The 27,583-nt window shown below is 50.7% G+C and overlaps 5 protein-coding genes across 6 annotated transcripts; 1 reads left to right on the top strand and 4 right to left on the bottom strand.

Annotated features, from left to right (window-relative positions):
- Positions 1–2,998: 2,998 nt before the first annotated feature.
- LOC112892040 (ras-related protein Rab2BV-like) lies at positions 2,999–5,622 on the bottom strand. Its single transcript, XM_025959092.1, has 2 exons — positions 5,209–5,622; positions 2,999–3,794 (listed from the first exon to the last, which is right to left on the bottom strand). Exons 1-2 carry the CDS (start codon positions 5,371–5,373, stop codon positions 3,306–3,308), a joined length of 654 nt encoding a protein of 217 aa, XP_025814877.1. The 5' UTR covers positions 5,374–5,622; the 3' UTR covers positions 2,999–3,305.
- A 6,183-nt stretch (positions 5,623–11,805) lies between these two features.
- Positions 11,806–15,175, top strand: LOC112892042. Of its 2 annotated transcripts, none has more exons than XM_025959094.1 (6): positions 11,806–12,076; positions 12,494–12,569; positions 12,920–13,098; positions 13,225–13,279; positions 13,389–13,438; positions 14,789–15,175. In XM_025959094.1, exons 1-5 carry the CDS (start codon positions 11,930–11,932, stop codon positions 13,403–13,405), a joined length of 474 nt encoding a protein of 157 aa, XP_025814879.1. In that variant the 5' UTR covers positions 11,806–11,929; the 3' UTR covers positions 13,406–13,438; positions 14,789–15,175. The 2 variants fall into 2 exon arrangements, with proteins under 2 accessions (XP_025814879.1, XP_025814880.1); XM_025959095.1 differs by having other exon boundaries at positions 14,786–15,175.
- A 31-nt stretch (positions 15,176–15,206) lies between these two features.
- On the bottom strand, positions 15,207–15,923 carry LOC112892043 (non-specific lipid-transfer protein 1-like). The gene is made up of 2 exons (XM_025959096.1): positions 15,491–15,923; positions 15,207–15,381 (listed from the first exon to the last, which is right to left on the bottom strand). Exons 1-2 carry the CDS (start codon positions 15,828–15,830, stop codon positions 15,365–15,367), a joined length of 357 nt encoding a protein of 118 aa, XP_025814881.1. The 5' UTR covers positions 15,831–15,923; the 3' UTR covers positions 15,207–15,364.
- Positions 15,924–16,613: 690 nt separating this feature from the next.
- Positions 16,614–20,137, bottom strand: LOC112892039 (rop guanine nucleotide exchange factor 7-like). Its single transcript, XM_025959091.1, has 7 exons — positions 19,543–20,137; positions 19,324–19,440; positions 19,093–19,247; positions 18,181–18,255; positions 17,815–18,105; positions 17,354–17,713; positions 16,614–17,258 (listed from the first exon to the last, which is right to left on the bottom strand). Exons 1-7 carry the CDS (start codon positions 19,742–19,744, stop codon positions 16,836–16,838), a joined length of 1,623 nt encoding a protein of 540 aa, XP_025814876.1. The 5' UTR covers positions 19,745–20,137; the 3' UTR covers positions 16,614–16,835.
- A 3,313-nt stretch (positions 20,138–23,450) lies between these two features.
- Positions 23,451–24,761, bottom strand: LOC112892041 (universal stress protein PHOS32-like). The gene is made up of 4 exons (XM_025959093.1): positions 24,381–24,761; positions 24,171–24,280; positions 23,925–24,043; positions 23,451–23,712 (listed from the first exon to the last, which is right to left on the bottom strand). The coding sequence occupies exons 1-4, from the start codon at positions 24,550–24,552 to the stop codon at positions 23,637–23,639; spliced, it is 477 nt and encodes a 158-aa protein (XP_025814878.1). The 5' UTR covers positions 24,553–24,761; the 3' UTR covers positions 23,451–23,636.
- Between the last annotated feature and the right edge of the window lie 2,822 nt (positions 24,762–27,583).

The following is a 27,583-nucleotide window of genomic DNA, read 5'->3' as shown; positions in this document are numbered from 1 at the left end:
AAAAATGTTCCTAGAATCCTGCTGGCTCCTTGCATTATTGCTACTACCTACTAGGGTTCTAATTTTAACTACCACAGAGCTTTGCGTATGTGATGACGCTTAAACAGTGCCTTTTCTTATTTCTACATGAATGAAAACGACTCGCAGTCTGACCATCTGCGTCTCTCTGTAGTCTGTAGAACCATACTCCGAGTTCAGAGAAACCTGCACAACCTGACGGATGCATGACAGCGTACGCATCTGTTTGGTTCCTTCTCCCATTCGGGAACTGGGGCAGTCACAGTCCCGTCTCTGTCCGTATCGCGATGCGTGTAGTACGTCAGTCTACTACGGTACGCGGCAGTAGCTGTAGTCTGTAGCCTTCATTCAGATTTCAAAGCTCAAAGCGATCAAGCGAAGATGCTTGCCTCCCTGAAAACCCTGCCTCCTTTGCCTGGAGCCCGGAGGATTGGAGGAAGCCAGTGAGCCGGCGATGGCCGGAGTACTGCAGTAGTGTGTGTGTGCTTGCAGGTGGCAACAGCAGCACTGCAGTAGTGTGTGTGCTTGCAGCTTGCATACGTAGGTGACGTGCAGTACAAGCCTGGACGAGCTGAGCTGGGATACGAGAGCATCTCTTTGCTTGCTGCCTTGCTCCAGCAGCCATGTCATTTAGAGAGTGACCCATGATTCGACACCTGCACAGGCCCGGTGCTCGGCTGCTCGCTCGCTCGCTTGCTTGCTCGATGGATAGGATCGCCCCGGCGAACGAACAAGAACAAGCTCCTCGATTACCCGATCGCTTTCGGTGCTCCATCCAGGACACGGAACTCATGCAGGTCACAGTGGCCATGGTCGCGTCTTCGCTCTTGGGTTGTGTGTGGCCTGCAGCTGCTGCTGTGGTGACGTTAACATGTGTGGTACGCCACTGGCAGTCAGTCCGTGGATCGTTGACCTGCTGTGCTGCTCGCCGGATTACGTGCTGCTGCCCGCGACCGGAAGTCCCGGGAAGCAGGTCGCTCGGGCAAAGCATTTACGCTTTGGCCTCTGCCGGAGCTGCCGCTGCCGGTGGTTCGGGCTCCTCTCCATCAGGCCATGCTGATGCCAATGCCATGCATGGAGACTCGGACTCGGAGTCGCCGGTGCCGGCCCGGCCGGCCAAAACACGAACGCGCCGTTCGAGAACTGAAGTCCATTCAATGCGCTCCAGAACACCCAGTAGCCGCGTGCATTGCATGCATGCATTGGCCCCTTGACTTGGCCAGATTAAGAGCGAGGCTACGAGAGATCAGACAGAGCGAGTCATGGGCTTGACACTAGCATTTCCCCGTATAAAATTGCACACCGCCAATCCGCGATCGGTGCTCTGCATTTGACGTTGGCAATTGCCGTGGCACGCATGGGCACAAGGGTTTTCAGTTCATCCCGGCGCGCGTGGCATGTCCCGGCAGCTACCGGCCGGTGGCCCCCGGCGCGGCCGCCGTCCGGCATGGGCGCCGTGCACACGCCGCCCCCCACCCCCCGGCCTTCCCTCGAGTTTTAAAATTGGGCGGCGAACGATCATGTCCTGCGGCGGCTACGCACCGCAACGCGACGGGTCGTACCGGGGCTCGGCGACGATACTAAACGTGCTATCACCTAACGCTAAGGATCTTTTTTCTTCCCTGACGCTGACACTCTAGCCTTGCCTGTGGCGCAGCAGGATCTACCACCGGCGATTGATGCGGTATCCGGATAGAAAGCGGCCTAATAATGGGAGAATGTACATGCCGCCACTTTGTTTGAAGTGGCCTAAATGTGACGTGACATGAGTACATGCTAGGCCAATGTACAAAAAGTTGTCCCTAGCTAGACAACCAGCCCATCCGGACCCTTTAAAAATTGCAATAAGCGTGCAAAAGGCCTTGGACGCCTACGGAGAAAGAGCAGTTCGTGGGCACTGTATTGTGCCTAAAAAATGCAGAGAAAAAGCGGTGAGTTCTGATCGGTCGAGGATAGGGACTAGTACAGGTTTCCTGCGGTGTTACGGCCCCAAGAGCACATTCCCAGCAGAAAAGAAAAGGTCAAGTTATTCGTGAGATATGTCTCTAGGAGGATTAAAGAAACGAAAAGAAGGTGGAGAGGCGTATGGCTGAAACGACCCAAAAAAGTTGCAGAGGTTAGCATAGGCAGCCCAGCCCACCCTTTTGGGTCGTAGCCCACTGTGGGCCATCGATGGCGACTTCAGGTTTATCAGCGATCGACGAGAATCTCACACCTCTAAAACAAGGCAGGCAAAGGCATGCAGACAATTTGAGACGCATTACGCCAGAATGCCAAGATTTCAGAATAAAATAGCATAGGGCCTCGAACGGCTCAAAAAACATGCTCCCGGTGCTCTCATTTCCCCTTCCGCGCGTACCATCTCCACCGGGCACATCTCTTTCGGACTGCTGCTTTTGTTACCAAGCCATGAGATAGGTACACCGCAGGGAGGATGGATCCATCACCCATGGAGGGAGGTCGGCAGGGTGGTAGGCCATGCGGCAGTTACTCATCGTCACGTCCGCACATCCAATCCAAGAACAAGGCGTGAACCACCGCGGCAAGCGATCGACGGATTTGAGGCGCGGAGGGAGAGCACCTGGAAGAAGGGTGCAGGTGCAGTGCGGTGGATGATGCAGCCAGGTGGTTGCGGGGCGGCCATCAGCCGATGCGAGAGCCCCACTGCGACACGGCTGGAGCACGGGCACGGCACGCAGGGCAGGGGGGGTCAAGGAACAGAGGCCGTGACAGCGCAGGCGCGATGGCAATGGCGTGTACACGCTGGTGTCGTCGTCTTTGCAGTTGCAGGGACCCAGGGCGATCAAGAACACTGGAGCAGTGGATCAGGTATCATAACACACAGGGATACCGACAGGAGTTTGAGAGTCCCGGCTTGCAAGTTGTGTGGGCTTGAAGACCACCAGCCAGCCTAGAATCAAGTCAGGACCCAGTAGCACAGCTTAAAGTATACCAATGATTTTGCACAGCAGCCGCATTATGCAAGTCCAAACGGTACTGGAGATTATTATACCATCAGGAGAAGAATGTGTTACAGAGTACAGAATGCTCTCCGATCCTTCCAAGTATACAGGGATAGGTTAAACAACAAATGCAAAAGGAATATGCTGTGATTCGACAGGTTACAATGTATGATGCTAGGAAAAGTTCCTTCGACAAAAGAATCACCAGTCAATGGCTTCTGGAGACAGATAATGCGAAGCGATCTACAACCTAGGCGCTGCAATGTGCAGCTCTGCATAAACGAACGCTGCCAGACTTCCCCTCTGACGGCTGCAATCAGTTCTTCAGCCAGAAGAACAGCATGAACCTTTTGTGGGGGCGGATGATTCAGCAACGTTAATGGTGGTTCCTTGCATGGAGCGCCCGTTGGCGGATGCAGACTCCTGCGCTGCAAGCGCCTTCTTGCTTACTGTCTGGTGAATCTCGCTCAATATGGTGTGGAACGCCTTCTCGACGTTGACCGCCTCCAGCGCAGATGTCTCGAGGAAGGATAGGCCTTCCTTCTCCGAAAATGCTTGGCCGTCTTCCTCAGGGACCGATCTCAAGTGGTTTAAGTCCGACTTGTTACCGACCATCATGACAACAATGTTGGCATCTGCATGATCCCGGAGCTCCCGGAGCCACCTCTGAACGTTGTCAAAAGTTTGCTTCTTTGTTATGTCGTAGACTAGGAGCGCTCCAACAGCGCCTCTGTAATAAGCACTAGTGATTGCACGGTATCTCTCCTGTCCAGCCGTGTCCCATATCTGTGCCTTGACAGTCTTCCCATCAATCTGTCTCAAAAAAAGAGAAAAGGAACCACTGCTGAGATGATGCAGAGCATAACAAATTGAGAATGCAACACCATCAGTAAGAAACAAGTGAAGTTTCCAACTCTACAATGCAAATGGCCACTTTCAAAGGTTCTGGTCAACAATGGGTGTCACAAAAACATTTTTTGTGTGTGTGTTTTGAACATCAAGAGATTTACTGGATAAACAGAGTGCATAGCTTATTCTGTGAGAAATAGGCAAGGAAATCTCTGACCTACCTGTGCTTAAGCTGCATAACCATACAATTCGTAACGAGAACCGTATTATGAAAAGAAAAATCCTTATTATCTTTATAGATCTGATGACATCAGTTTCCAACCTAATGATAAACACATTGAAAGCAAACTCAACTAAAGCTAATTGCAAAATCTCCGAGGATATCTTCATATATTGAAAGAATGGCTGCAGATCTCATCATCACAGTATCAAACCACACTCCAACTTCCTCCATTACTTTTTTTATTGAGTTCTACATATGAACCAAGATAATGTACTTGTGACAGAAAGAGACTTCCACTGCACGTAAAAATGAAAGTACAACAATTATAGTACCTCCTTGTTCCATTGTACAACTCACTATTCAATAAAACCAAGACTGGAAATGACTGGCAACACAGACAATTAAGGCCATCTCTATCATGAAGGCTGCTGAAAAGAACTAGCACCAAATTCATTTGGCTGGCAATTCATTGAGGCTGGAACATGACTACATATGAGGAGAAAGGTTCCTAGCAATCAATCTATGCTGTGCTCGCACCAACGCTACTGCAAGATCTGGGCCACCAGGCGGGACACCAACCCTATCATACCTTGTGCGATGGCAGTTTATTTTTCTCAGACTGATTTCTCCAAAACAATACCCATGTAAGTGCTTGACTTGGCTTTTACATATACTCCTGGGAGAAAAGAGAAAACACACAATACTCTGTCTCACTGTCTGGTCCTTATTTCCAAATTTTGCTGCATTACCATTTCACCTTGTCAATAACAACAAAAACTAGAGCATTTTCTATCGTGATGTCGAGAAGCTAATCAGGTGGTGCTCCGTGCACTCCATTGTCATTGAAACCATGCTACGGTGCTACCGATCAGGACATTGTTGTCAGAGTCAAAAGGTACAACAGAAGACCAATCATCCATGATATGGCGTTCTAAAACAGAGCGCAAGACTCGGAAATTCGAGCGGCCGCACGATGCCAGAACGTAATTCCCTCCATTACCAGCCTAAACCAGAAAAGAATGCACAAGATCTTAGAATCAAACTACAGACGCATGGCACCAAATTGACGCCGGACGGACGGCATGGTGCGCAATTCTACCGCGCATTGTCACAATGGGTCGCAATCGGATCGGGCGCGCGGGTAGATGAGGGTACCTGCAGGGTGCGGGTGGCGAACTCGACGCCGATGGTGGACTTGGACTCGAGGCAGAACTCGTTGCGGGTGAAGCGGGAGAGGATGTTGGACTTGCCGACGCCGGAGTCGCCGATGAGCACGATCTTGAAGAGGTAGTCGTACTCGTTGTCCACCCGGTGCGCCATCCGATCGAGCGAGGCCGAACCCAGGCCCAGCCGACGACGAGGCGGTGCTGCCCGACGGGACGCCGCTCGCTCGCTCGCTCGCCGAACGGGACGGGATTCGATTCGCCCGCTCGGTTTTTCCGCTCGCGTGGGGATTTGAAACGGTGGGGGGAAGCAGATCCGAGGCGGGGATGGGGGGAGGACGAACTGGGAATGGGCGGCGATCCGCGGAGGTGGCGGAGGCGGAGGGGGAGGGGGAGGGGAGGGGGCCGTGCGCTGAGCTGGACGTGCTTGGCGGTTGATTTGTCTGTATCTCGCGACGGCCAGCCAATGGACGGCTGGCGCGTCGCTGGCTGTTGTTGGCTTGCCCCCGCTCGGCTCGGCGCGTGGCGCAGCTGTCAGATCAGATCTGGGACGGGGAATGTGCCGCGCCCTGGTCGGTGGCCGACGAATGATTTCGTTAATGGGCTTGGGCTCTTTCCGAATTTTTGGGTCTAAGTGGGCCTGATATTGGATGGACGATTCTCTCGTTTTCTCTCCGGGCCTTTACTTCGGCCCAGACAGGATAAGGTCACATAGGGCGCGACGATGGAAGTAGCTGCGATGGGCTGGGTCTACTGAGCGAACTTGAAGCGAGAGTTTGGTTGCGGCCTGGCCCGTGATTCCAAAGGTGCCCGCCCTTGGTATTGGTAACTTTCAGGCCTTATTTCTTCTTATCTTTTGGCCTTTCGGGTCTTCCGGGCATTGTTTCGATACGATACGTGCGTGAGCTAAATATTTGATGATCTCCTAATTTGGGTTAGATTCAAATCACGGTTGGACTTAGTAAGGAGTAATTAAATCTACCGTGACAAAGATACAAGATAACATATAACGCGAGAGATATAATATTTGTTGACGAGGTTCAACCGAAACCTATATACGCAGGATATGACTAGGGCGCTCCTTCCCAATACCGCAAAACCAATCACACTAGGATCCAAGCAATATAAAACATCCCCCTACGAACTTATCACCGTGTGTGTAATTTGTGATAGTTACAATAGTTGTCAACCTCTCATTTTACACGAGCTCCAAAGCCTACCGCCAATGAGAAAAGTCATATTATTGCAACTGAATTTGAATTTGTACGTATATTCGCATAACTGAGGGAGCTGAATGGAGGCAATCAGCCAGCTGGGAAAGAAAGCAGTTATTTATCGTCAAACAAATGTCGCCGACTTTAATTAGATTCGTTGTTCAATCAACTTAATCATGTACAGTACTATTGATTGATTTAATTGCATGAGTAAATTTTAGGCCGCGGTATTTCCATGAATTAATTAATACAATAGCATCTAACTCTCTTGAGTCGAAGAGATGCCACAAAATCCACAAGCTACATATGCTTAAGAATATAGACAAGATTACTAGGAACATTGCATGCTGGCCCTAGAAACTCTCATCCACTCATCAGTGACTCAGGTGGCGACGAAACAACCTCGCATGTCAGTTCCGGCAAATCAGCTCCCTCCCGACACCACTCCAACGGCCTAGAAACCCTGCTCCGGCAGATCTACGGAGCTGTCTTTCTCTCTCGCTAGCCCCGAACAGAGAGAACAGCATCCACATCCAATTCCCCAGGATCAGCCCGAACCTCACGCAGCTCTGACACCTTTCCCCATCGACCGATCGATCCGATCCGGAGCCGGATTGGACGGCTCCCGAAAGCTTCCCGGCCGGCCTCATTCGCTTAACGTGGCCGGCGCCGAATTCGCTTCCTTATCCCGTCCGAGCTCCCATGCCGCGCCCACCTGCTCGGCAGGCCGGCGTGTCGACCATGGACGGGGCGACGGCCGCCTCGCTCGCGCGCGCGACCAGCTCCACCGCTCCGGCCTCGGCCGGCCGGCCCACGACCCATCACCCAGTGCTTCTCGCCGGATGCAAACCCCTGCTTTTTTTTTCTTTCATGCGGTGCGCCGGGATGGATCGGACAGAGACGGGTTTCCGGCCCGAATTCCGAATAGCTATAGCTAGCTCGATCGAGTGTTCGACCCGGCGCGCCGGCCGGCCGGCAGCATCGACCCGTCGCTGTACGTCGCTCTCGCCACCCCGGCCGCGCGTCGCCGTCGTTGGCGAACAGGATAGAAAGGCGGGGTGCGGCGGCGGCGGCCGGCCGGACCGGCGCCGCATCAGCGACACGTCGGCGCGGGCCTACCGGCGGATGCCCGCATGCCCCGCGCGCGTGCACGTGTAGAGAGAGGCTCCGAAGGGCGCAGCGATTATTGGGCGGCCAGCCACGTTGCGCTCGGCATCAGCGCGCGAGCGAGCGTTGCTGCCCCGGGCCACCGGCTAGCGGGGATCGCCGGGGATCGGAAAAAATCGCGAGGGCGAATCGGGTCGTGTGGACGGGGGCGCCGGCCTCACGGCGATTCTGAGGGACCCCGCCCACCGGCCGGCCGCTGCCACCGCCGCGAGTGGCCTCGACGGACCTGGACGGATCTAGCTAGCTCGATCTCGGCTGCCGGCCGGCCGGCGGAATCTTGCGCAGGGATATCTATCGATCGAGATAAGGATGATCGCCGGGCCGCGATGCGTGCAGTGCAGTGCGCGCGTACGTGCGCCGTGCATGTTCTCATGTTCTCGTCTCCTGATCGCCTGCCCCAAAAGCAGACAGCATCTTCGTCACGAACGCAAATCCGCTTCAGATAACATCTCCACTAGCCGGCCGCAGCCTCCAGTCCCCACCGCCGGATCGATCAGGCACTCATGATCGTCGGCGTGCCCGTCGTGTTCGCGTTCCGGTTAGATTTAGTACAGTGCATGATTATCCAGTCAAGATAGGCGACTGATGACGATGCCAATCCTTCCTTCCCCTGATCACAACATGCGCCTGGAGAGGAGCCTATGGTGGCGCGACAGATGTGTGGACGACGAGTGCATGTTGCCCTGTTGCAGTGTTGCGTGTGCGAGCTCGCCAGGCAATGCGGGCACCAGGTAAGCGGATCAGGTTGTGGCCTGGCCAACTTCTTGGAACAGGCAGAGACCATGCATCCCACTCGATCGCGAGGCTCTTTTCGTACTCGGAGATCCGGGCGTTGAAATGTTGCGATCTTGCCGTGCCTTTTGGACCAGCCCAACCAACCGATGGGAGTTCGGCGGATTGCGAGCGCCGGTCCGTAGCTAGGCTAGGCTGGTCTCCAGTCTCCAGTCTGCTCCGCCCCCACAGGCCACGGATCACTCCATGCACACGCTCGATCGACACGCACGCGGCCGGCGGCCGTGTCCCAGCCTATGCCGAGGCTACAGGTGCCGTGCTCGCTCGCCGCGCGAGATTCGCATCCGCGCGCACGTACGCGGGTCGTGGCCTGGCTGCCCGCCGCAGTTTGTTTCGTCGCGGGCTCTACAACTGACGCGGCGTCGCGGCGAGACACCTCACGCCGGCGGAGAACCTCGATCCGCGCAGCTGCCAGGAATCCCGGTGGTGACTCGGTCGAACACTGCAGGCTCGTGCCGTCGTGCAACGACACTTGTTGCCGACTGGCGACGGATGGGGGGAATACGCACGCACGGAAAAGCTCGTGGAATCCGGCACGGAAAGAAGCCGGGAGGGAAAGGCGCAAGAAGGCAGGAGGAGGTGGATATTCCTGGCGCGGCGGTCGATGGCCATGGCCGTGGGGGGTGGTCCAACTGGCCGGAGTGGAAAGAGGAGGCGGCGATAAGGGCGGGGAATGGAATCGGTGAGGTCAAAGGGGGGCGGGGCTGGGCGAGCAAAGGGGGGCCTTGGGTATATGCCGTGCCCGGCTGCAGGAGCACCCAGTGGCATGTGTGGATTCTTCGCCAGTGCGAGGTCAGAGCGTGCGCGTGGTGGCGATGGGAATCTCTATCTTTCTATCTGCTAGTTCCCGGCGGAGCTTGCTCCTTGCTTGCTTGATCCATTGCTGCGCCTGTAGCCGCCTGTAGGCTGTAGAGGAAGGGAGGAACGGAACACCTTTCTCATTTATTTTCTGAGTGGCCCGTGAAGGAACGAACTCCTTGGTGATGGAAGTGGCACATGTTCATGCCCAAAAGGGGAGCTTAGAAAATTCGCCGTAAAATTAGGTCCATGCATCTTTGCTTTCCTTTTTTTTGTTGTTGATGATGAAGAGCCCATGCAACCTTAAATACACATGGCGGATTATTTTATCCGAGGTCATGTTTCTGTCGTCTTCTTGGCTTTTCCTCTCAGATGTAATGGCACAAACTATTGCTAACGTAACCTGATCCAAAACGATGTCGAATGTTGACTGAAGAGCTCATTTTTCACTACTTGTTGTCGTGTTCAGTTGCAGGCTTGCAGCGTCATTTCTCCCCCCACTTGCACACGTGTCGCTCATGACCATGCCAAATGGGCCTAGGTCCCACGCGTGGACGTATGGCCTGTGGGCCCCCACATACGCTATCTTATCCCAAAGCAGACCTACCAATTCGACGTGTTGCCTGCATCGGAACGCAAATGACAATACGTCGGGGGTTAATTGCACTAGAAGGTTTACCATTTGCCTCTCTTTGATTTGACGATAGGATAGGATGGCCCAGGAATTTTGTAGGGCAGAGAGCGGAGGAATTGTGTATGTATTTTCTTTTAGATAATTCCACTCATATTATTTGTTAATGTTCCATCTTAACAAATATAAAGATCAATATAACAACTTTGACTGCATATAACAGCATTTTTTTACTAGAGGCAAAGGAAACTGAAGTGTCGATTAAAGTTGCCACCATATACTAGTTTTTATGTTTATGATTACCATAATAAGATATTGTTGATCCATTTCCCTACCTGCCCTGACACCTTGTCAAATTATAAAGGAATTGTTAACATACAAGAAAGAAATCCAACATGCCATCATACCAAAATTGGACACCCACTATGCCTACACTTGAGCTTACCACAAATATAGAACCTTTACATATACAAATATCACCATGCATTGTTGGTTCTCTCTTTGAATCCATCTCTCATACCTACGTCATCTTGACTACTAGTTATACTCAATATATGATTATTGTTGCCATAGCACAGCAATTTACATCCCTTTGAGTCATTGTCTTTGGCATTGACAACTTGTCGTCCTAGAATGATACATAACCATACCACCACACACAACTATACTACTAGCTTTGCTGCTCCTGGTTTACGTGTCATCGTCCCTTTCCTATGTTCATATCACCACCACCGACCTCCTTTTCACTCCAGGTCAACGTGCCACCTCCTATTACACCTCCATTGTTTGCTTGCGCGGTTGTCCATCTACCTCATATGCGCCACCGCCTTCTTACCTCTGTTTGCCTATGTTGTCTCTACTCGCTAGCAAAAGTGCCTTCATCTTCTCACCTTCATCTCTCCTAACAATTCCCAGAAAGACATAGTTCCTTCACAATAAATTTCAATAGTAGTTCTTTCGTTGTGTCCTAGCATGTGTGCTCTTCATGGCAGTGCCATTCCACCACTCAATCCACGTCGACATATTGCGCCAAACATGACACCTTGACACCTTGCCTTCCGACCATCACCGATATTCCAAGTTTCCATTATCTTTTCCCCTATTTGCGTCTATCTAAGAAAAGGACCCGTTACTAGCTAGGTTGGCGTGCCTTCTTCTTTCTTTGCCTCTGCCACCAAGCAGTTGTCATGGCGCCGCCTCTTGTCCATACCTATAACCAACTGATCGCTTTCTATGTCTAAATGATATTTCATACCATTCTCTTACTTGTACTCTTCTGCTATTACGCCGCCTACCTAATAGATATGCCACCACCTCCAACCTTTGTCAAGCCTCTATTGTCTTTTACTTGCCGTTGAATTGCCACCTCTTCTTTTGGTTTTCGTGTCTTTATGTTACCTTACACTATACACTAGTTTAACTTTAAAAATAAGATGGAAGAAATGATTTAATACATACAAGCATCTTGATTGTTGTCATATAGAAAAGTCATTGTCTTTCGATCTCCGGGTGTTTACACCACATAGTACCACACACTAGTTTAACTTCAAAAACAAGATCTAATGTTGTGAAAATAATTTATTACATGCATGCATCTCTTGTTTGATATGCTACCATATCATTGCTCCTCAAATTACTGTGCATTTATTTACTTTAAGTTTCTCTCTAGGAATCCTGCTGTACATCTAAGTACTTCTCTTTGAAGTAGAGTTATCCAAACACTTCAAAATAAAATTTGCATCGCTACAACATTATGAACTTATAGCAGCATCACTACATATACCACCCCAACTACCTCATTAGTTGTTGGAGGTGGGATACCCTTATGCATGCAGCAGACATGGAAGCCTGCATTTAAATAAAGATTTTCTTATGGGCAAAGTAATGGGTGAGCATATCTACAATTTTGCGTACAGACCCTTGTAAATCAACGAAACCACCGGCCTAAGTCCCTGCCCCGGGCCTTTAAATGCGGGGTCACGCATGGAGGCCGGAGCACAGAGCGCCACGAGGCGAGCAGTTGAGTGTTCCCTAGAGTCCCCGTCTCTCCGCCGCCGCCTGCAACCGCTTCACGTGCCCTAATCCATCGCAGCTCCCCTTTCCGACCCCAAATGGAGCCCAAGAAGTCCTCCGCCCAGCACCAGCCTCACGCCATGGAGCCCAAGAAGTCCTCTCCCCGCCGCACCGGGGCCGCCACCGCCGCCGCCAACGACCCCGAGTCCCCGTTGAGCAGCTTGTTCTATCCGCCGGCGCCCGGGGTAAGTTTGTTGATGTCCATCTCCTGTTCGATGTTATGCCTCCGTGTGACGTTCACGCTCGACGTGGATTTTTTTTTCTCTTTAACTTTATTGTTTACGATGATGCAGATGGGTTTCTTCGCGTGCAGGCGCGTTACTAGTTATATATACCATAATTTCCCCTTTCCATTTTTGTTATGCTCACAAAAGTTTGATGTGTTTTCGATGTGGATACGCCCCCTTTTCTATGAGGACGTGCTACTATCTTAATATTTTCCAAAAACACGATTTTAGAGGATTATTAAGCGTTATGGTGATATGGATACGTAATTTCCCTATAAAAGTTGATATATATATATATATATAGTTGCCAAGCATTTCTTTGTCGTTGTTATACATTAGTAAAATTCTTTCTTGCCTTTTCCTTTCGTTTTCAAGGCAAATGGGAAAGATCAGGACTTGTATAGCATTCTCTACAAAGGTCAGAGCGGCAGCGCACAACCTGGCATGACAGGTACTCGTGGAATCACTCAAGTCTCGTCTTATTTCTGCTACCTATATGCTATTAGGAGGAAACTGTTGTGTTAATAAAACTGAACAGCCTTTGCATCGAGAGAATAGTTCCATTCCCAGATGAATCTTGACACTCATTAGGATATAATTACCATTTGTATAGATGATAGATGCAGGAGTTCAGTGTGTATATATACATGGGTTTGTCGACTCAGAAATACTTTTGACCTCTAACTCTGCTTTCCATGACTTTCGACTGTTTACTATCTGGGTTGATCATCTTACTTAGTTTGGAAGCACTTAGGTGATACAACTGCAAATGAACTGAAGAAAGATCAATTTTATTTCCAGATGGTAAAACCCAATGGGCTCCATCCAGAAGTCGTTCCACCTGCACCAAGGATAGTAAACATTCACCGCCACAAGATCCGGTTGATACATCTTGTTTTGGATCATCTGTGCATTATGGTGGTCGAGACTATTTTTACGGCAGCTCTACAACCAAGCAAGGGACAGAACCCCCCACTGATGTAAGAAATACTATACCCAGAAATAGAACTCGTTGTTGTAATTCGTAGTTATGTCACAGTTTTTTAGATCATTACGAATTACTCTGCACTCCTGCAAGACTTTGAATTTAATGTGTGTTTTTCCAGTACAAGGCAGACAAGAAGGATCCAGCTGCAGATTCTCATGGCGACTGGTGGCAAGGTATAATGTTATTGTAATAATAATGTAATATTGAGACATATCATGAGTCATGACTATCTGTTTAAAATTCTGAGCGTTAACTTTGATTTTTCTTTTGTGGGGCTTACAGGCTCATTCTACTACTAGGTGAATCTGGTGGCCTCTCCCTTGGAGAACAAGGTAAATGGGGGGATCCTTTTACTTGTTAAGCTATAAAGTTTGGTGCTATTCTCTGCTTATACATGTGCTATTCAATTTACATTTTTGTACCAGTGAATATCCTTTTCAAATCCCATAGTAACATCAGCAGCTGATAGTTCGTAGATAGCCATGTTGACTTGTCTCATGTGTAATCTTTGTTCTTTACATACAAGGGAACATATGCTCTCTCTTTTTTCCAAAAGTCAGAACATATAGTTCTAGCACGACGCAAGTTTCTCGAAGGTTTTCTATGCGAGGAAACCGAGTTTCTATTGATATCTGAAGTGATAAGTGTCCGGACAACTTTGCCTAAAAAAGGATGGCCAACAAATACCACTCATATGAGGAAATGCTATTTTATTAGTACATCCTAAATGATTCAGAGCTCAACGTTTAGTCTATCTTGCATGTCTACCTTTCCTGTTTGCAGTATTAACCTATCAAAAGAAAACTTATTTATTTGTTTGTGCGTCTTGTACTATCATCAAGGTTTGGTAGATAATTAATTTTCTGCAGAACTAGCTGCTAGATTGATGTGCAATGATGTACTTGTGGAGACAGGCTAAGGTCATTGGGTAGGAAAATGGCTAACTGTCTTGGAGTGAAAACTTTAGTTAACATCTAGCTTTACATCATTTTCATACAGATGTAAGCCAATACTTAGTTATGTTGTTTTCAGTATTATTTTAGGCTGATAATTAGTTACATCGTTTTGAGTATGGCTACATAGGTTAGCATTGTGTAATATAAATCCACTTAGAATTAGAATGCAATCAAGGAAAACATGCTTGCCTATTGAGCGCACTGATGTGACGTTTCATTACTATTGGAACCTCAGAGAATTACTGGAAAATAAAGGATTTCGTAATCTCCACGATTTAGTTCCATGTAAAGAAACAAGCTATTTTAACTTTATTGAACTACACTACTTGGCTGCTGTTCCATTCCATCATTTTCTTCTTCAGAATACATATTATCCATAAGAACTTGATGTTTGTTTAGGAACGAGTATGTGGTAAACTCCTGCTATCCTGATAAAGTTCGGGATCATGAAAAATCAACTTATCAACCGTGTAAAAAATAGACATGCTTATTAAGTCAACAGTTCCCATATGAGAAGCAATGTTTTATTACAATTTCAAGGATCTGGGTTCATGATAAAATTGAATGTAGAGATAGGAGCCTAGCTTTTATATGTAACTGGTTCTCTGCCTGTTGTTATGTGGCATTTTGATGAATCTTTATTTACCTATACAACATTGTCACATCATCATGTTATTAATAGTTTTGTCAGTCTCTCTCACCATTCTATTGGATTCTGTGTAGCAGGAACTAAAAGGGGGAGGCAGTGAAGTTCCATTTCCTTGACTGTTGGTAGTATCATCAGTTACCCTGCGTCGATAGTGGACCCGCTTTCGTCCAATGGGGGTGCCAGTATTTAGAAGCATCACCACAACTGGACAGATTTAGTGTGTGTCTTTCATAGTCGCAGCTTTAGATGTGCAATGTAATGAAAAGTAGCAAAGTGTGAGTTAGGTTGCATAAAAGGGTCCCTGTCCAATCTGCCAGTAATATCGGTGGTTTGGTATCTGACTCCCTAGAGTCAAATGTATGTACAATTGGATCGTCGCTCCAAAGCAAAAGATAAAATGCTGGAGAAGCGGCGACCACTTCACTGTACACCTTTACCAGCTGGAATTTGACAGAAGTTGGAAACTGTTCTTGTCGCTACATTTTCACAGTATTATTGATTTCAGAAGTAGTTTATTCCAAAGTTGAGGCAGTGTTACAGCCACATTATTCAGGGATCTGCGAAAAGTCCCACACGACAGAGATCACAGCATATCGGTCATTCAGAATTTGGAGCCCTTCAGGTGCCGGCGCCATCACTTTGTTCCTCATCTCTCATGGCAGGGTATATGCTGCACAGTGAAAAAGCAGACAGTGAACGGAACAGAATAAAGCAAGCAATGTTGATGCAATGCGGTGATCTTTCAGTGGAAACGTCTGAGCATCGCAGGGGTTGCTTACGGCCGCATTTGTAGCCGACGGGGCGGTTGGCGATGGCGCAGCGCTTGGGGATGGTCATGGCCACGGCGGGCTTGACGCCGGCCTTCCGCGCCGTGCCGGACAGCATGACGGCGCAGAGGCACTTGGGGTTGCGCCCGATGGCGCGCACCTGCGCGCAGCAGGCCGGCGGCACCGCGGCGCGCGGGTTCTGCGTCGCCGCCGCGCACGGGGCCAGCTTGAGCGCCACCTGGTCCACGGGCGCGCGGCCGCACTCCCCCGCGCCGTGCGCCGTCTCCATCCCCGCCAGGCCGGCCACCAGGAGCATCGCGACGACGCAGAGGCACCTCGCCTGGAGTTCCATTGCTTTGACCTTTGATGCCTGGTATGGTAGCGCACCTCACACTCGGCTGCCTTCACTGCACTGCACTGAGCTGAAGAACTCTGATGATCTTCTCGGCATCAGGGAGGTGGGTATATATACAGCCCCGGCGCCTCGAGCGTGAACGGAGGCCATCATTGTTGCCTGAGGTTTCGCTCGGCTTCATGGTGTGAAACGGCAGAAGTGGATGCTGCACTAGGCGTCGTCTTTGCGCGGCGTGCGCCGAGCTCCCCGTTTCAGTAGCATTACCTACTGCATTCCACTATGGTGAGGCAGGCTTAGCGACCATACAATGATACAACTCTCGTTGCAGTCACTGAACATCTGCCACGTAAATGGCCTTTGATCCAAGTTTCGGCTCCTTTGTCTGTTCACAATCATTACGGGCGTGTCGGTGGCATGACTTTAGTTGGAGGGCAGGCCGGAGTTCTTGAGAACACGACAACCGAGTCACACGGCCTTTTACAGGCTACTCGGAAACCTGAATCGCAGAGCTGTAAGAACTTGAAGCAGCAAGAGCTTCAGATTTAAATGGGGTTGCTAACAATGGGGTGTGTCTCTCTTCTGAAACCAATGAGGTTTGACTCCCAGGTTCAAACTTTACTTGAAACGCACCCTAGCCTTCAGTTTGGAATGTCGGATGAGCGTTGATCAAGGGGATTGCAATCAGAAATGGCTATGTTTCGGGACAATGACCATTGTACGACTAAGAGCTGCTTTTCACATCAAATGTCCCCAATCACATCTTGATTTCAACAGTACAAATTCAACAAATTTAAATCAGATTGAAGCTCATCGTAGAGTACAACACCCGTCTATGCTACCAGAGGAGTAAATCAGGCTGTCAGCAAACAGCAGGGCACACACCTTATCATCAACAGATCAGAAATGCAGTATGCCAGTAAAAACTTAGACACACACACACACAAATGAAATTTATACACAAGACTAGTCCTCTTGGTGAGATCATGAGCTATCTGCCAAGATTTACAACTCTGTAGTCGTCGAGACATCTATCATCATACCGCTGCTAATTATCATCCCCTTCACTTCTGTACCGACATGATCTGTCAAGGCTTTCTTTGCGCCAACACTCCTGCTATGCTGAGACCGTCTGCCTGGAGTCAGTGACGTCTTCTCTTTCTTGGACGGGCTTGCCAGTTGCGCAGGCGAGAAGCTGGGCGTAGCATATGCCGTCATGAATGGTGTGCCTGAGGTAGGCACTGGGAAGGATGGAACTGCAGTCTGGCTGCAAGCAATCTTGCAGTCTGCATCACCTGTTGCCGAGAACTGTTCGGCGTGTCTGTTCAGCTCATCGATGTTCAGGAGATCGTCGATGCGGGTGACGATGTTTGAAGCCAAACTTTCCAGCACCCTTGAATAACTCTCCAGGATTGATTTGCCCACATCCTGATAATTGTTGACCAACCGGAGTGATATCATTTACTAACTTGACAATGGCTAAAATAAAGGGAGAAACAGATATATAGAGAGAATTTAGAAACCTTGTTGTACTGAATCTTGCTCATGTCCAAGCTTGTCTGTGTCAGTCCAGGAAACCTTTGCTTCAAGCATATTAGCAGGCCCTCTGCTCGTTCAGCAAGCAGCTCCCTCTTCTCCATGTCTACCATCATATCCTTCACCATGCCCCAAGATGATCTAGCACTGCTACTACGGCCCAAGCCGTTTACCAGTTTTGGAGCAACCCTCCGGCGCCACACGTAGACTGACGCCTCGACACGGTTAGCGATTTCCAGGGCCTGGTGCTCCGTGGACAGGTCTAGGCAGTCAAGAAGGCACTCAGGGGAGAACTGATCAGATGTTATGTAGCGGTATATGATGTCACCTAAGGTTGTCCTTCCATTCTGAAATCCAAGATTACAGCAACATGCTCAGAGTTGAGACCAATACATGCAGTGGAAATAGCACGACCTGTGTTTTGATCAGGGAAGAAGGCATGGTATACCTTCGGTAGGGAGTCGAGGTACGATTCAGGGACCTCCATCTCAGCTAAAGAATTGCTGTTGATTGCCATGGCAGCCTTCAAGATTTGATTTGCACAATCACGTTTGTGCTGCAGCTGCTTCCTTGTTTTGTCGTGAAGGCCTCCAGGAGGGACACGAGGCACTGGTAGCCACCATTTCTCATCACGGCGGTGGAAAGCTGACCTGAAGGAGGCGGAGCTGTCGCAATCCGGTGCAGCTATACCTTGCTCAACATACCAGAACTCTGGATCTCTGAAGCTTTCCAGGATTTCCTGTCAGAAGATCCTGCTGTGAGATAACCGATTTCTTTTTCAATCAACACGAATTCGCAGTTCAGAGAAACTCACAAGGAGCATATGATCGAGCTTCCGGAGGGCTGGCAGATTGATGTATAAATCTGACCGTGGTCTGCTTGTCATAATCTGAAATACAGCATTAAGAAATTTGTGCAATCAGTTATTGAGTAGCAACGACATATGCAATATGCTTGTTGGTACGTCATTTATTTACATGATTGCATTAGAGTTTGTTGTGTGATACGTAAGCAATAAGTATAGGCATTGCACCCCTTTAGTGACACTCATTGATAGCTTTCAGTTGGAAATTTACATGCTGCAGAAAAAAAAAATCATTGATGATTTCTGTCTTCTGTATGAAATTTCTTATGTCTATTCAAAAAATTAGGCATGCATTTGTTTTGTACTGAGCATACTCATCTTACTAGTTCATCAATTTCTATAGCTAAAACACATTCCAGCCAACCTTCTCTCTTTTTTCCCCCCTTTTGGCATGAGAACGAAATCAAGTTAGTACTTGGTACCAAATCCGGGTTAGCTAAGAGCATGTTTAATATGTCATTTTCTAGTGGTCCATATGCAACTAAAGCTCCATTATAAACAGCTCTAGTACACTTAAACGCTTCTATCAAAACCCAGCCGTTGTACTAGCTGTTGAACAACCACGATGTTAGTACCCTTTTTCAGAAAATATGAATTACATTTTGTAACCACCATATCTTCATCTTTGGTGGTGGGGTGCTCAATTATCAACTGTCATATAATGTGCATTCACCGTACAAAGCAAGAAATTTGATTAGCCATTTGCAATTCCAACGCATAAATCAAGCTTGCGCACTCCGTATCGGATCCGTATGCTTAGATGGAAAAAAACGAGTGATAGTCGATGCAAATTTCAGCTCTCGGTGTGCTACAGCTAGAATGTTAAGGAAGGAAAATGGAGGGATGTTGCAGGCGAGGTACCTCGAGCCTGGTTCCGTCGGGGAATGACTGCCACGTGGGGACCAGCTCGACGATGTGGTCGCTGACGCAGAGCAGCCAGTCCATCTCCCGCCGCCACATGGCCTTCTTCTCCGGCGGGAGCGGCTCCAGCCTCCAGAGCTGCCCGAAGATGGTGGCTGCGAAACGCAAGAGGCATCGGTTAATTAGGAATTTAACACAAGCCCACTCCAAGCAATGGCGACGATTTCTCACCGCAGAGGTTGGTGATGGCGTTGGAGATGGCGAGCGCCGTGCAGACGCCCTTGCCGCTCCCGGACATGTCCTCGCCGAGCAGCAGCTTCGCGAACCGCTCCTTCATCATCTCCATCTCTGCCAGTTGTTGAAACACAGGGAGTGCGCGTGAATTAGACAAATTCGCCACCGAGAATCCGAGACGGCTGCAGGTGACGAGAGGGCGCAGCAATGGGTCACCTGACGGCGCTCTGCGCTTGGGCTTGTGCTGCTGCCTGGCCACCTCGGAGTCGGAGGCGCAGCACCCCGGCTTCCTCGCCGGCGCCGGCGGCCACTCGTCGGTGGAGGCGGCGTCGGAGCTGGAGCTGCTCCCGTCGGCGGAGTCCGTGAACGCCGCCTCGCTCCGGGCCTCCCTCTCCTCCTCCTCCCCCGCGCTCCCCATCCCCCCACAGGCCACTCGCACCTGCTCTCCCTCTATCGAGCTCAGGATTGTCGCGGAGCAAGCCCCAACACGTGCCCGTACGCGCGCGCGCGCCGGTGGCGTCGTCGTGCACCGTGCTGCTTGCAGTGAAGTGCCGGCGCTGCTCCGTTCCTCGGCCGGCCCCCCGAGCGCGCCGCGTGCGACGAGGCGAGGGCGTGGTGGGCGCGCTCTGGTGCGCGATTCGAGCGGGGGGAGTGGAGCGGAGTGGCTTGTCCGGGCTCCTCTTGGCGTTCCGGTCTCGCCGTCTCGGGACGGGGGGCGGGGGCTTTAAAAAGTGTGGCTGGTCGATGGGGAAGAGTGACCGTTGGCTGGGCTCACTTTTCAGCGGGGAGACGCCGAAGAGGGGATGGCACGGGCGGGGCGGCAGCGGCAGCCGGCAACGGTTACTGCTGGCCTGCTGGGTTACGGGGCGGGAGCAAGGCGTGGGAATAATGGGGCGGCCGGATCGGCGTGAGGGCCGGCACGCTCCCCTCTCTCGTGCAGGCACGCTGGAGGTGTGATGAGAGCTCGAAATCCTCGGTAAGAAGTGAGAACCCAAGAAGAAGTAGTAATGCCACACGGAAGAATCGGTGGCAGGCAGGCACGCAAAGGAGGCCATGAGCTCATGATGGACGGAGAAAAGAGTACTCGTCGTTACAACTAATCTGTCCCCTAACCGCCTCAAATTTTTCAGCGCTGGGTTGTTGGTGTCACTCAGCTCACTTCCACCGGAAGCGAAGAAACACACTCGCCACTGGTAGTGGTAGCAGGCCCTGATCCGATCGGGGCCACTCTGGATCGTATCCTAGCGCAGTCATGGTTCCGTCGGTACAGCAGCAGCGTCTCCCGCCTGTCTGAACGAAATGCTTCTAAAGCTGCCAGTCATAAACCCCTCCGATTTTACAGGTGTTTTGCTGTGGATTTATTTGGCCTTTACCTTTCATTGAGATCAGTCAGCCACAGCCTGGTAAGCACGAGCGCGCTTGACTTGTCGAGGGAGCAAAAGACGTCAGAACTTGTGTTAGAATAAATAAAAGGTCATTAAACAAGGGGCTTGACTGCTTGGGCAGTGACAGCGGGTGTCAGGAGTGCCAGTCAGCCTGTCACCTCCAACGTTTAAGAAAATGTCAATGGGGAGCATGTACTCCTGCGTCCTGTTTCCCGATACAGGCACCAGGCCTGCGCAACAGAGAACGTTCCGAGGTCCCCCAGCAGCAGCAGCGGGCCAATAGCCGTTGGCGCGATGCGTGCCACTGCCGCAGCAGCCAAAAAGAAAAGGAAACAGGAAAGCTCCGCTCGGGACCGCCGGGCCCAACTCCAACGGGAAGCGAAGCTAGCCTCGCTTGTCGCGGCGTACCCTGTCCCCGGTCCAGCACGGGCTTTGGCTCCATCGTCTGCGACGCGGAGCAGAGCACGCCGCGGCGGTGGCGCAGGAAGCCATGATGCTTTGCTTCCTCGGTCAGGGCCGCCGCAGGACGAGCGCCTCGGCCTCGCTCGACGCTCGGCGTACGCACACGGGCAGGTTCCTGAATTCTGGCGAGTGCGCGCGGGCTCGCCCGGTGTTCCGTTTGAATCTTCGGCGTGCTGGTTTCTGGTGCGCCGGTTCGTGCCACTGTGCCAGGCTGCCGGCGTCTGGCCACTTCCAACCACTGTTCATGCGTTGCAAGACCGGCTGCTGCAAGCATACAGCCATTGATCTGAGTTCTGACAAGATGAGATGTCTTGCTGCGGCTACGTGCATACAACTTCTGACGAGGCGAGATCTCTTCCTCAGTACTGCCTGTTCTGAGTGAGATAAGCTAGCTTTATCCGGAGTTAAAAACTAATCCAGGCCAGGAGCTGGGCTCCTCTGAACTGGGGACAAGGTAAGAAAAGGCTACAGAAAAATCAGTCTTCGCTTGGAAGCCTGTGGGAAGCGCATCTGATTCGCGTGTTTAGGTTTAGCATCTGGTCCTTGTCAGCGTTTGGCTAGGTGCCCAGGTTAGTAGCATAGCATCCGGGTGTCCAAGCGGAAAGCATGTGCCTGCCGCGCCCCCGTGGCCGGTGACGGGCCTCCGCTTGATGATGAACTCGTGCTACTCACTAATGCACTTCCTTTCAAAAAAAAATGAATGCAGGACAACTTTCTTTTTCCCTGAATCACGTCTGAAAAACTGGGAACGTGGCTGGGAGTGATGAGAGCATGGGAGCTTCATGAGGCAACCGGGAGCTGGACGACAAGGATGCCTTCCTTCAAAACAGGTCTCAAACACCGCCCCTTATGGACGTCACACGCCGGATGTGAAGCGTAGCTCCGGAACGACAAGGCACGCGTGCGGACTCGATCACTTCACCGGCACCGGCCGTGGCGCAAGAGCAGCAATCCTGAAGCAACACCTCACATGCCGCGGACCATGACCAGGAGCGCGCAGTTTCGCTGAAAGCAAAATGACGAGACAGGATGTTTCCGTATGGCATCCGTAACCGTAAATGCCCTTGTAAAACCTCACGAAACTGAATTTCGGCTTCGAAACATCCCGTTCGTCTCGTGCGTGTCAACAGCTGCAGAAAAACTTGAATTTCAGGAAATTTCAGTTCACAAACTGCTCGGGCTGAATAGCTCGGTTCGTTTCGTCAGCAGAAGTCACACCCCGGCCACCAATCAAAGTATCAAACTCTTCCAAAATACTAGTACTAGAGTATTGTGAACACTTATCCGGCCGCCGTGCTAAGCTTGCCGAGACACGATAGCCCCCAACCAATCCCATTCCCACCGCAAAAGCCCCGTTTCCATGCGCAAAAAGTTCCCATTCGCCACCATGATGACGCCTCCCCAATCAGTCAGTCCACTGATTCCCTCGTCGACAGGCGTACAGTGTGCTCGGTGCCCGATGCCATGCTTTCCCTCCACCTTTCTATTCTATCACCAGAGCATATCTTCCATGTCCTAAGCAAGCGGACCTGACCTCTTCCACTTGTTCCGTTCCTCCTCCTCTGGCTCTCTCGCTCTCCCTGCCAGTGGAACAGGGCCGTGCCTGCATAGCAGGGTAGCAGCGATGAGGGACTGGGCGCCGTCGATCATCGCGACGGCGCTGTTCGCGCTGCTGTGCCCGGGCGGCGTCCTGCAGATGCCCGGCCGGCATCGCCCGGTCGACCTCATGAACCTCAAGACCAGCTTGCCGTCCATGCTCGTCCACGCCATTATCTACTTCCTGCTGCTCATGCTCTTCCTCGTCATCCTGGAGCCTCATCTCTACATCTGACGGTGTGAGCCTGTTCTTTGCTTTCTTTCGCCCTCCTCTTGCAGATGCTTCCGCGTTTAAATTTTTCTTGCACTATAGTTTTGTAACTTGAATCAGAGGATGCTTGTATGTATGTTCTCTGTAGTATGTAGCTTCCGTCCTTGAGTAGTAATAAAGAACTGAAGGGAGATCTCTGGTGTTCTTGGAATTGCTTGTTTCAAGAAGGTTTGGTTTGGTTCAGAGTTTCAGACTTCAGAATGCATGCACCTCAAAAAAGTAGTTTGTTTCGACCAAAGTTTATTGTCAATTTTTAACCGGCATGCAGCATGACGACCATGCTGTCTGAAAATCACTAAGAGAAAACTGCAAAATTTGTCAATTCCCCAGATTTTGGGAGCGTCTGATTCAAATTTGACGGGAGCAATTTGAATGTCAGTGTGCCAGGCGACCCGGAAACCAGCTATAAATTTAGGCCACAAACAAATTCATCCTTGATTTAGTCATGTCCAGAGGCAACAAATGACAGATGGATACTACACGATACGTAGTAATAACAGCTGAAGTAAGATGCAATACATCGAGGTTATTCTGTGATCTTTGTCCATGCATGTTCTAGTTGCAGATTGTATCCCTGTAGCTGTAGATGACACTCACTACTTTGACTTGACGACGGTCACAGGGCATGATGCGTTAGACAGCACGTAGTTCGTCACACTACCCAGCAGAATCCTGTAGGTTGGCGAACAGATAAAATGCTCGGTCAGGAAAATTAGGCACAGCTAGGAATGAAATGGTAGAGCATGTTCCATCATGTCGTCTGATGAATGGCATCTCCTGATGAATCTCAAAGCTTTGAGACGAGCAGACAGTAAACTGATAGATGGTTCATCCTGTCCAGGAAATAAGATTATTGCTAATGCTATTGCTGCAGTGTACTGTACCTCTGGATCTGGCCGAGGCCACGGCTGCCCATGACGAGCGACTCGAGGTTGAGCTCCCCCACCGCGTCGCACACCTTCTCCCTCGGGTCGCCCCAGTACATCTTCACCACCACGCACAGCTGATGATCGATCATGGAACACGAAGAGAAAAAAAATATCACCCCCGATCCGCCACAGCTTGCAGAGCTGGACGCACGGTAATAATAAGCAAGCCATGGATCAAACGACAAGCACCACACCACCCACCTCCTTCTCCCGGGCCAGGGCGTTGAGCGTGTCGTACACCTCGGCGTCCTCCGGCATGTCGTAGCGCTGCCTCACCTGCGCCTCCATGAGCTCCTCCAGCGGGATCAGCGCTGCCATGGAACCAATCCAAATCATCAAGACTACGCTGACAAGATTCATTGACGAATGAACAGATCCGACGCCAAGGCGATCGCGCCGCCGCTAGCTTACGCGATCCGGTGTGGGACCAGAGGACGTTCTTGCTCTCCACGCGGCCGTGGTGCCGGACGTGGAGGAGCACGAGCGTGTCGCCCTTGCGCACCAGGTTGTCGGCCGCCCACCGCAGCGCCTTCTTGCTGCTCGGCGAGAAGTCCATCGCCACGCCGATCCTCCGCTCCGCCATGGCGCGGTCCCCCTTTTGCTTTCGCTTCGGCTATCACGGTCGTCGGCCTCGATCTCTCCCGTGACAAGCTTGTGGAGTGCGGGCCCCCCGGCCGCGGCTCTCCACCTGCGCGAGACGACGACGGGCGCGCCGCCGTGCGCGGGCTGCCTGTCACGAGAAGCGCGCGGGTGGACGCAACGTGGCCTTCCTTCCCGCGCCGGCAGAGGGGGGGGGGGGCGCGGGCGGGGTTGGCGCGGCGCATCGCCGCGTGCCCGCGGACCGCGGTGCGCTTGGTTTGGGCCCGGCCCACGATCCTGAGCAGTTATCCAACCCTAATCAGGGCCCCACTTGTGTCGATCCTTCGAAACCCATTTGTGTCGATACATGTGGCCGGGTGCGCCTGCAGGTGAGTTGCGAGTGGGCCAGGAGTATAAATCACAACGCTTGTAACAGGCCCAGCCCACGGCCTACTGGATGATAAAAACAGTAACCGCCGCGTTGATGTAGACAAGCGCAACCCAAACCCAAACCCTAGGCATTTCTCTCCTTGTACGTACTTAGTATACAGCCTCAGGATCGAATCCGGGTTTCGCCTCCACCGATCCAACCCTAATCCGCGCCTATAAAATCATCTCTAATCCGGTCTGCAGACTTTGATTCCGCCGCCGTCCCTGCCGATCAGGTTACCTTTCCCTGGCCTTACGCTTTGTTTTCTGTTATGATCGATTTTTTAAATGAAATTCTTGATACGAAAATACAGTTTCTGTGATGAGTTGAGGGTGCTGCCTGCTATTGTTAAGACTGCAGGCGCCGCTGCATTGCTGTTGCTGCGGCTGACTCTAGCGATCGATTAACTTTTTTACATCTTTCATATTTTTGTTTTTGTGACCTAGAAATCCATAGTTTCAGGACCAGTTTGAGGTGTAGTTACGTCAGTACCACCAATCCGCATACCTGTTTCGTTACACTTTATCAAGTGGGAAGCCAATCCGTCAAGAGAAACTTAACATCTATCCATTTCAAATGGTTCTTTAATTTGGCCATGGTATTCTAGGCACAAGATTTAATCCCATATTACCGACAGGGTCCTGTTTGAATCAATTTGGTTCTACCCGGAAATACAAGCTTGAGGACATTTTCTGTGTCCAATTTTCGACAAGTTGTAGCCCAGATAAATCACAGTTGTCGGAGAATTTCTCCAACCGGATGGCGGAGTGCACCCATCTAATTCCTAGCTTAGGATGAGTTTGAGGCTAGTCAAGGAATGCTCGGGTTTAGAGTGATTCAGGCCGCCGGAGCGTAAAACGCTACGTCCACTGTATGATGTATTGTTTGTAAGGTGTGAACCTTTGTGTGTCTGTGAAACTTGTGTTCTAACATGCGCGCTATCCCTTTTATAGGCTTAAGGGGAGCGCGTACACTAAACGGGACCCCGACAGGTGGACCCGGCGACATATTAAATAACGTACACATCAGAGCCTTAAATGCTTTAGATCCGAAGATTTTCCTCATCAGCCTCCGTGCGTATTCTCCGTCTGGATATGGTTTTGTGCCGTCTTGCTAACATAGGGTCTGCTGCCGCTGACATGCGTAGAGGGAGTCGTGCTGTCGATGTTGTCGATGTTGAGTCAGCTCCCGTTGATAGGCGAAGGGGTTACACCGACCTGCCGTGATGTAGCCTTTGCGCACTGTAGCAGCACACGTTGTGGTCTTCCTGCAGCAGGTCATAATAACTCTTCAGTCACACGCGCGGCACTGTGATGTTACCATACGTCCTTCACCCTCGCGCGCGTGCTGTGATGTGACGTGCCACCTCGGTAACTGGCGGGCTTACCGTGCAGTCATCCGTATCTACCTAACGTGTCAGAGGTCAGCCCATGCCGTGTCTTGGACACGCGCACCCCAACCACCCGCATTTAATGTGGCAGTTGGGCCGGCTTCTCGCAGAAGGCTGAAATCCACCGGACACGTGGCGGTGCTGGTTTAGTGGCCGCTTCCTCAGGGGCACGTGGCGGCACCGGACCTCCTCTCTGGTGGGATGGGAGGTCCGGGCCTCCTGGGGGTCCGGCTTCCACACGTGGGGGGCCAAGACCATCCCGCGGTGGTCCGGGCCCGTGGTAGCCGTTCCTAAGCACTTCGTCCTTGCAGACACGTGGAGGCACCGGACCTGCTAGTACGTAGGGAAGGTTCGGAGACGTACCCCCAGGTGTCAGGCTCGGACCTTACGCCCTGTCGCTCAGAAGCTTCGTGCGAGTTTACAGATAACCTCGCACCCCTCGGGCTGGATACACTAGTAGAAGGTACCCCTGTCTGTGTGTACCGACAACAGTATAAATGCAACCTCATTTTTTAGGCAGTGAAAATTGCGAACAAATACTGTGCGACTAGATATCACCTCTACCCATCATACGTCTAAATTACCTGTGTCATGGTTAATGCAATCTCTAACCTGTGTCCGATATATATTATAAGTTTGAACTTTTTTCTGAACTTCCTAGTTAGTGACAATTGGAGACTAATAATGCAGCAAAGTGCTGGGTTGGTATTACTTTGTATTATTATCTTAACGTATACTGCCCATTCCTGTTGCAGTAATAGCCAAACAGATTATTCTTATGGTTATGCTTGTAATCTATGTACGCAATGGGCGCATTCTTTTTCAGAGTTACAAGGGAAAGGTTCAAGGTTCATACACCAAAGAAGAGAAAAAAGACCAAGGTATGGTAGTTTAATCGTCCTGTTTTGATGTCTTGAGACCAAAGAAAGCAGCGTTTGGTTTATCCTAAGTATTTGTGGCAGAGCAGTACAAGTGCCCAGTGACTCCTGGATTTTGATTCGTCTTGACATGTTTAGTATTTCATCGTGTCTCCCATGTTAATTTGCAGATGTTGTTCCATTCACCATTTTATCTGGCAGCAAGATATGCAAAAAAATTTAGACAAAGTGATAGTCAATTTATTAAGAAAGAAAAGGAAGATATGTATTTTGATTTCACCTGTTTGATTTGAAGATACGTGAAAATCTTATCATCTCTTCCTTTCCAACGTCATAC

This window comes from Panicum hallii, chromosome 5 (assembly GCF_002211085.1).
Source record: "Panicum hallii strain FIL2 chromosome 5, PHallii_v3.1, whole genome shotgun sequence".
Taxonomy (NCBI): Eukaryota; Viridiplantae; Streptophyta; class Magnoliopsida; order Poales; family Poaceae; genus Panicum; species Panicum hallii.
Note: the sequence above shows the minus strand (reverse complement) of the source record. Positions and strands in the feature narration are given on the sequence as shown.

Excerpts from the sequence above, each read along its gene's own strand:
- LOC112892043 (XM_025959096.1), bottom strand. The coding sequence starts at position 15,830 with ATGGAACTCCAGGCGAGGTGCCTCTGCGTCGTCGCGATGCTCCTGGTG.
- LOC112892040 (XM_025959092.1), bottom strand. The coding sequence starts at position 5,373 with ATGGCGCACCGGGTGGACAACGAGTACGACTACCTCTTCAAGATCGTG. Across the intron at positions 3,795-5,208 it reads TCGCCACCCGCACCCTGCAG|ATTGATGGGAAGACTGTCAA; the intron begins GTACCCTCATCT and ends TTTTTGAGACAG.
- LOC112892041 (XM_025959093.1), bottom strand. The coding sequence starts at position 24,552 with ATGGCGGAGCGGAGGATCGGCGTGGCGATGGACTTCTCGCCGAGCAGC. Across the intron at positions 24,281-24,380 it reads CTGGTCCCACACCGGATCGC|CGCTGATCCCGCTGGAGGAG; the intron begins GTAAGCTAGCGG and ends GTTCCATGGCAG. Across the intron at positions 24,044-24,170 it reads CCCTGGCCCGGGAGAAGGAG|CTGTGCGTGGTGGTGAAGAT; the intron begins GTGGGTGGTGTG and ends ATCGATCATCAG.
- LOC112892039 (XM_025959091.1), bottom strand. The coding sequence starts at position 19,744 with ATGGGGAGCGCGGGGGAGGAGGAGGAGAGGGAGGCCCGGAGCGAGGCG. Across the intron at positions 19,441-19,542 it reads CAAGCGCAGAGCGCCGTCAG|AGATGGAGATGATGAAGGAG; the intron begins GTGACCCATTGC and ends AACAACTGGCAG. Across the intron at positions 17,259-17,353 it reads GCAAGATTCAGTACAACAAG|GATGTGGGCAAATCAATCCT; the intron begins GTTTCTAAATTC and ends AACAATTATCAG.
- LOC112892042 (XM_025959094.1), top strand. The coding sequence starts at position 11,930 with ATGGAGCCCAAGAAGTCCTCCGCCCAGCACCAGCCTCACGCCATGGAG. Across the intron at positions 12,077-12,493 it reads TCTATCCGCCGGCGCCCGGG|GCAAATGGGAAAGATCAGGA; the intron begins GTAAGTTTGTTG and ends TTCGTTTTCAAG. Across the intron at positions 12,570-12,919 it reads CGCACAACCTGGCATGACAG|ATGGTAAAACCCAATGGGCT; the intron begins GTACTCGTGGAA and ends TTTTATTTCCAG.